This window comes from Pavona decussata, unplaced genomic scaffold, assembly GCF_977016875.1.
Source record: "Pavona decussata unplaced genomic scaffold, jaPavDecu1.1 SCAFFOLD_11, whole genome shotgun sequence".
NCBI classification, from domain to species: domain Eukaryota; kingdom Metazoa; phylum Cnidaria; class Anthozoa; order Scleractinia; family Agariciidae; genus Pavona; species Pavona decussata.
This window is the reverse complement of record NW_028145434.1, coordinates 772,501-779,641: the sequence shown is the minus strand read 5'-3', so window position 1 is coordinate 779,641 and position 7,141 is coordinate 772,501. Positions and strand designations below refer to the sequence as shown.

At 40.0% G+C, this 7,141-nt stretch overlaps 1 protein-coding gene across 1 annotated transcript; it reads left to right on the top strand.

The window, feature by feature from the left end:
• The first annotated feature begins 4,423 nt into the window (after positions 1 to 4,423).
• Positions 4,424 to 5,287, top strand: LOC146488081 (transmembrane protein 163a-like). The gene has a single exon (XM_085120591.1). The coding sequence runs from the start codon at positions 4,424 to 4,426 to the stop codon at positions 5,285 to 5,287; it is 864 nt and encodes a 287-aa protein (XP_084976717.1).
• The last annotated feature ends 1,854 nt before the right edge of the window (positions 5,288 to 7,141 follow it).

Below are 7,141 nucleotides of genomic sequence, written 5' to 3'. Positions count from 1 at the left end.
AATTCTAGAAATTGAATGCATTTTAGGCCGCTATATATCTGATAAAAAAAATAGTAATACTTTATTATTCTATTTTGCAGTCACTTATTCCTCGAGTTTGACGATTTTGCTATTAAAGAATTCCATCCTGTAGCATACCTTTTCTAGCTTGATATTGTAAATCAAGTCTGGGGCGATGCCATGTTTTTAATAAACCATAATGACCGGGGCGCTGAAAAGAGGTTCTCGCTACCCTGCTAGCAGAGGTTTATTTCTAGTAAGTCTTTTAGCATGTACGAAGTCGTTCGAGTCTCTAGTATTGCGAAACAAGCTGACTACGCGAAATACTCAGTAAAGACGCAAACGTCTTAGTACATGCTAAAAGATTTGCCAGAAAGAAACCTCTGCTAGAGGGGTAGGTTCTCGCTTGTCGCCTTAAGAGCAATTAAAGTGAAAGTTTCTAAAATTAGAATCAATTTGAAAAATGTAGGCTATACTGTGTGATCAGTTTTGGTCTGTTCAATAAACCCAACTACGTCTTGATTATTTCTTCTTCGTGAAACGAGACGTTCTGATGAAAGGGCGATGATTATTCTGCTTTTCTGATGACACAAGAACTCAAAAGATAATTACAGGATAAATGAGGTCACGGTAATGCGCTCACATTATAAACTGGCATGCCTCACTTGTCCGCCTAAAGGCAATAGAATATTCCAATACCCATCAAAGGATCACAAGCAATTATTGGGTGAGGCCGAAAAGCCTTTTATTGGAGCATCCAACACGAAGAACAATTTTGGGTAAAGAACTTCACCCCGAGGAAAAAAATAAGGGGTACCCAACGACAGTTTTCTCTCAAATCCTTTGAAACGCCATTTTAGGCTATGTAGAGTGTTTTTAAAACCCTGTAGGGTTCATTTCAGGCCGCGCCATAATATTTTTATCTGTTCGGTCATTCTAGTGGAACTTGAGTCTTTTCGAAATTACTAGGGCATTCTTGTCCATTTCACGAAAACCTTATCGAACCTTAGGTCTTATTTCCTTTCCGAAAATCTTAGCTGACCTTTCCTCAGTACCACATTTTTATCGATCCGAAGATACAAGGCCTTAAATTTATCATATCAGGAACGTTCGAGGTGAAAATTCCCTTTAGAAAATTGTAGGGGATAAAGGGCCTTCCGAACAGATAATTTACCGAAACGATCTGTTGGGTGCCCCTGTTAAATGTGCCGCATGGTGAAACACTTCTCTTCAGTGTAATCCGGTAAATAGCAGCTCAATCATCCATTAACTTATTGATATGCTGAAAGATCTAGTGAAGTCACGGTTTTGGTTCGCTTTGTTTAATAGAAAGTATTTGAATACACCCTTTGCATGACATGAATTCAATCGGCCTTCTCAGTCTACCATTGAAACGTTAAGTCGCCAGCGCTGCTGTCCCTGCGGACAGATAAATCCCACCAAACGATATCACATCAGAAATGATCATGAGGAACAAGCAATTATTGAGTGAGGTTGAAAAGAAACTACTTAAAACTTTCTAAGTTTTAAAAGACCCGCTGCCAAAAGACAGTCACAGTCATGTGAGGCTGTAAAAGCTTCAAAGGCGCGTATTTTGGGGACATATTCTGTGTATTCTGAAAAAAAAAACAGTACGCTAAAAAATGTACGTTGTATCTGTTACCCAGTAACGAAAATTATCCAAATAGCTATAGTAAACGAATTGAATTCTTATCAATGTTTTAAAAGAATAATATATTTAATATTTCGAGGTATTCTGATTTTGGAATATCTGGAGTATGTCCCAAAAAAGTTCTCTAAGCTCGTGGATAGTTAACCCAGGAAGACGCCTTACCTTATGTAAGCCGAATACAGCCAAACCTACAGGACGGTGCGTACTTTTATTACTGCTCATACGCACGTCGAGATTCTCGGGTTTCCTATGGGTGGTGCCTACTAATATTTCAGTTTCCGCAGTTTAAAGCTATGCGGAGAAAAGCAGAACTTAGCAAGTGCTCTTGGTATCCTAAAAGAAAATTGGAGGTAACCACGCATTTTTCAGAGATAATAATTTGGAAAAAACGACCTATGAAACCACCTTTGACACAGACATGCCTTGCACGTGGTTCCTCGCCCGTGACTGCCCGTGCCACTGTTCGTTATCTTCGTGTTTTTTATTAGTGTTTTCATTTGTAATTTTTACTTGATTTTTCTTAGGTTGGGGTTGCGCCTCTCTACAAAATGCCCCGCTACCCCCAATTTTCTTTCAGGATTCCAGTAGCCCATATTGAGAGCTGCTTTTCCTGCATAGTCATAAACTGTGCTAAATTACTTCTGTATTAGGAAGCACCGTCCTCAAGCGGCAACGTATCGGTCTCCTTCCCCTTTAACATACCATTTTATTTTAATTTATTCATTTTTTTGTTCTATTGTATTTGTTTGTTGTTATACCATTTTATTGTTGAAGTTTCTCAACCGATTAAGTAATTTTGTGAGCGCTTTTGTGTATAAACTGCACATTAAGTTAGAATATGTAAAAATGAAATTGCGTTTTTATTGTTTTTGACAAGTGTTCCGTGCAACCTGTATTAAGCAGTCTGGGCTGAGTTGCTCGAAGCATGGTTAGCGATGACCATTGGTTAAGAGGTATTAAAAACGATTAAAATCTATAGGTTGTCACGGCATTTAACCCGGGTTAGCGCTAACCATGCTTCGAGCAACTGGGCCCAGAGCGATACTTCCCGTTATTTAAACTTTTTTACGTAATCACTTTTTAGTTTTTTTTTTTTTTAAGTTAAACTTTAAAATGCAATTGTGTATGAAACTGAGGACAGCTCAAACTGAAGACCAAACAGAAATCTTCCCTCAAAGAAAAGTAATTCTTAAACTGTTGTGCGACAGCGGAAGAAGCAGTATTTTAACCCCTCGGGGTGAATGAGATGCCATAAAAGATCACCTCAATTTTCGCTCATCATCAGTTGTCTTTCGGGTTTGACACATTATGCCGGCATAATTTCTGGCATAATGGCATGGTCAGAGCATCGAGCATAATACCGGCATAATGGCCAAGTTTATAGCCTAATTTTAGCATGATGCTACGCAACTAATATTTTCCCCATTTTCAGTGAAAATGTAAGAAAAAAATATCGAGTTTGTCTCCTCAGTCTGATTATTCAGCTCTTTCTAATGCTTGGTTAATGGTTTAGAGGTCTGGGTACAGCAGTATCCATGCCAGGTCCATCATACTTGTATTAACATGCTTTACGCATTTTAGATTTTCCGCGTTATTGTTCGTCGCCTTTAAGAGTAAAACAAAAATATTAAAATGTTGCGTTTTAAGCTTTGGGGACTCGTTTGGGTGGTACCGTGAATTCATGGGCGAAATTTCAGCCAGCATCACACGAGCATAATGGCACGGTCTGACACGAGCATAATTTTCGGCATAATGGTACGATTTTTAGGGTGACGCTAAAAAGCACAATGGTCAAATTTACGAGCATAATGTGTCTAACCCTTGCTGTCTTGGTCAAAAACACATTATTACAATGCTATTCTAACATCTTGGAAAATTATTCCAGACAAGGCTGAACTCCGGGTTAACTGGAAAAAAAAAGTCTTGCAGGATAACTGTCTGGCTTGCTGGCTGGCTACAACTCTGGCGGACTAACAGGCCAGCTTTTCCACTGACCAAATGCAGGGCCACACCCCCTCCCCGTACAACAAAACAAGTTATAACTTGAGTGACCCTGTGTTTCATTGAAGGGTAAATGGGTTACCAGGGTGGGAAAGACGTTGAAGAAAGTAACATGTAAAAGAGAAAACCAGAGAGGCCAACATGATTCGTACACAGCTGCTTTGTAATCGTATTTATAGTTATCAGCTCTACCTTCCCATACTGACATGATTCGCTCTGACGAAGGGCTGACACTCGAATCTCTTTACAGCGGCCAAATTACCTTATAACTGTTAATAAAAAGAAACATTCCTTTGCAGTCCCCACCGACACAGCACCACAGTTTCTTTAGCAACTAACCCCCTTAGACAAGACAATGGGTTGAAAGTACGAAAAGACAATAATCCTCTTGAGGTTCATTGTCCAAAGGGGTAAATACTTGTGAATTAGTAATACAGTAATCAATTCCGATACAACTTGACTGAGACATTTCAACAACATTTCAGATCTCTAACAAACAGACTGTCTCTTGCGACCACACAAGATTTTGTAATAACACGGCAATCTCACAAGAGGTAGAGGCTTTGAATGGTTTGAATGAAATCCATTGTCTTGAGGGATTATCCACCCGTTTATGGCAATGACCAATAAGGGCGTAAATTATTTCTCAAGCATGCAAGATATGCACTTCAAAAGACAGTCAATTTCAGTAGAGAATAAGTGCATGAACAATTCTATGTGTCCTTACAAGAGGACGCTGATCGATTTGCAATGAAAAAGAAAGACTTCAGAGAGAAGGATCGGCCATCTCCCCCAAATGACACCTCTGATCGTGTCCAGGGAGAGTCACCGACGCTTCGACCAAAACTGGCTGCCGTGTTTAAAGCAGAATTCAACCCCGCAATCAACGACAGCGTTTGCGAAAAATCGCCCTGTGTGTCCTTCACCACGGAAGAAACTGGAGAAAGTAGGCAAGACACTGTGCCTGAAGTGAATGAAAGACGCAAATGGAGAAAAGCTGCCATGGCTATCGCAATAGCGAGTTTAATGGCTTCGGTGATTTTCTGTGCAGCATCGTTTTTTGCTTCGGCCACGACGGACAGCTCCGCCGTCCTTGCGTCGGCTATGGATACGTTTCTTGCAATCTTCAGCGCTTCTGTTGTAATCTGGCGGTTCAGAGACGACAGAAACGGCGAAATTGGACCCAAGAGAGAGAAATTCGGATCGATTACGTTTGGTGTTGCCTTCGTTATAGACAGCGTTATCACAATCGCCGTGTCCAGTTTCCATTTGGTGGACGAAAGCACCCCTAGTCACTCTGATATAATGTGGCCGGCGCTATTTGGGTTCAGCTTTGTTTACTGTATTCTCGCCGCTACAGAGTACTGGATATTCAAACAATTCAAAAGCTCTGTACTTTTCTCGCTGGCCATTGACGACGCGATCACTAGCGGACTATTGTTCGGTCTTGCTTTAAGTGCATTGCTGATGGATGAAATTGAGAACTTGTGGTACTTGGACCACGTAATTGCTATCGGGCTTGCATTGGTCATTTTTGCGTGCGGCATCAAGATGTTGGTGGATATTTTCGTGTACAAAGAACTCCCTTTCCAGATGTTTAGCTCAAAGCTATAACAACAAATTAGTCCTTGGCAAAAGAAGCTAGTCTTTAAGAATTCCTGTATCATTCTTAGCCGGACCTTAAAGCTGCCTTAAACATGCGCTGCGGCTCGGCATTTAGCGGGGAGAAGATGTCAGTGTGCGATTTATGGTTTTAATTCCACAAAAATCCCCGGTGATTCAGAAATAAAAATGCTCCACAAAAGCCTCAGTATCTGCACAATGAATATTATTCAAAGTTAAGTGCCGGATAATGGACACAGTGCCAGTATTTATTCCCCAAATTATGACTGACTGGCCGCACACGTTGAACCTCACGCTTGCTATACGAACTACAAGTACCCTTGAAATCTTTAATGTTTAAAAACAGGGCAAAAAGAAACTCCAAACTTTCAACAAACAAATTGCTTTATTACACGGTTTCATCCTTCGGGAATAACTTAGTATAAGAACAATGTGCAATCACGAGGGCTTTTAATGTCGAAAACCTTTTGGTTCCTTTGTAAAAACATTCAGACATTTCTTTTTAGCCTTTTAATAGCTGAACATATTGCCGGGCATATTTTAGGGCAAAAATAGTAACCGAATTTGGTAAAGTGACATCTGTAATATGTTTTAGCTAAATTCGCATAAGTGCTGCGTGTATTGATTAGCAAAATTACACTGAATTTACATTTTACGCATCCCTGCGATTCCCCTGAGAATGTAGTCGCTTTATTTAGGAGATGTGACGAGCCTTAACATCTGTAATTAACCGAGGTGGATTTTGATTAAAGGCAAAGCTCATTTGTCCTTCGCCTCAAATCCTGCACGTCTTACCTCGCAATACCACGAACTAGGAAATAAAACTGGGTGGGTGAAGCTTGGGCGATGAAACGCGCTATCTTTGTACGAACTGAGGGGACCGGCCTTAAGCACCCTCTCCGGAATCTGCTTTGCAATTTAGTAAATACCCCAAACGAATGAAAGCAAAAGACAGACAGATAGACGGACAGCCTTTACTTTTGCATGATGGAAGTTAAGGCCCGTTTAAACGGTTTCAACATTTGCCCAACATTCGTTCAACAAAAGTTTAACGGATGTTGGGCAATTGATGAATGAACGGAGGGTTCAAACGGTTTCAACGCCATCCAACATTTTCAAGAACAAAGAAAACGTTGAATGGATGTTGAATGAAAGTTTGCACCAATTTAAATTTGATTCAACACACTTTCAACAAGCTTTTAACATTTTTTTTACGCTTTCAACAATGTCGACCAGTTCAAACGCCCCCGACATTTGGTTCAACAACTGTGTTGAACGTATGTTGAAGCAAATGTTTAAACCATTTAAACGGGCCTTTAAAGTCGTGCGGCTTGTTCACAAGCGCCCTGCGCTCTGGTACAACATTTTTCTTGAGAAAGAAGGCGCTCGTTAAATTAATTTCATCCCAGGTTCAGTGGACACATAATATAACATGAACTCTGAAGGACAACAAAATAACATCGTTTTCTTCAGATGATTTTTTATGTCACCACAAAATGCCTCAGAGCACGTACCGTTCATACGCGTAATTTAATCCAATAAGATGAAAGAAAAGTGGCAGGAGAAGGAGAGACAAACTAAAGAAAACGTGTATTACTTTTCTTAACCCTTTAACACCTACTATCAAAGAGTAAATTCTCCTATCTTGTCCATATTTTCCTTGTCAAAGTACTGCGGAGAAGTTAATAAAATATCAAGAAAATTCACATTGGTGATCATATCCTTAATTCTCTTGACCTCAGGGGTTCAATAAGCATTGATATTACAAGAAGAAATTTGATGCTGATCACTGTCAGGGCTTAATAAACTTTTTGGGCACTGAAAAGAGATACATGGAAGTTGCTG

What these genes read in the sequence shown, in the direction of transcription:
- LOC146488081 (XM_085120591.1), top strand. Translation starts at nt 4,424, where the DNA reads ATGAAAAAGAAAGACTTCAGAGAGAAGGATCGGCCATCTCCCCCAAAT.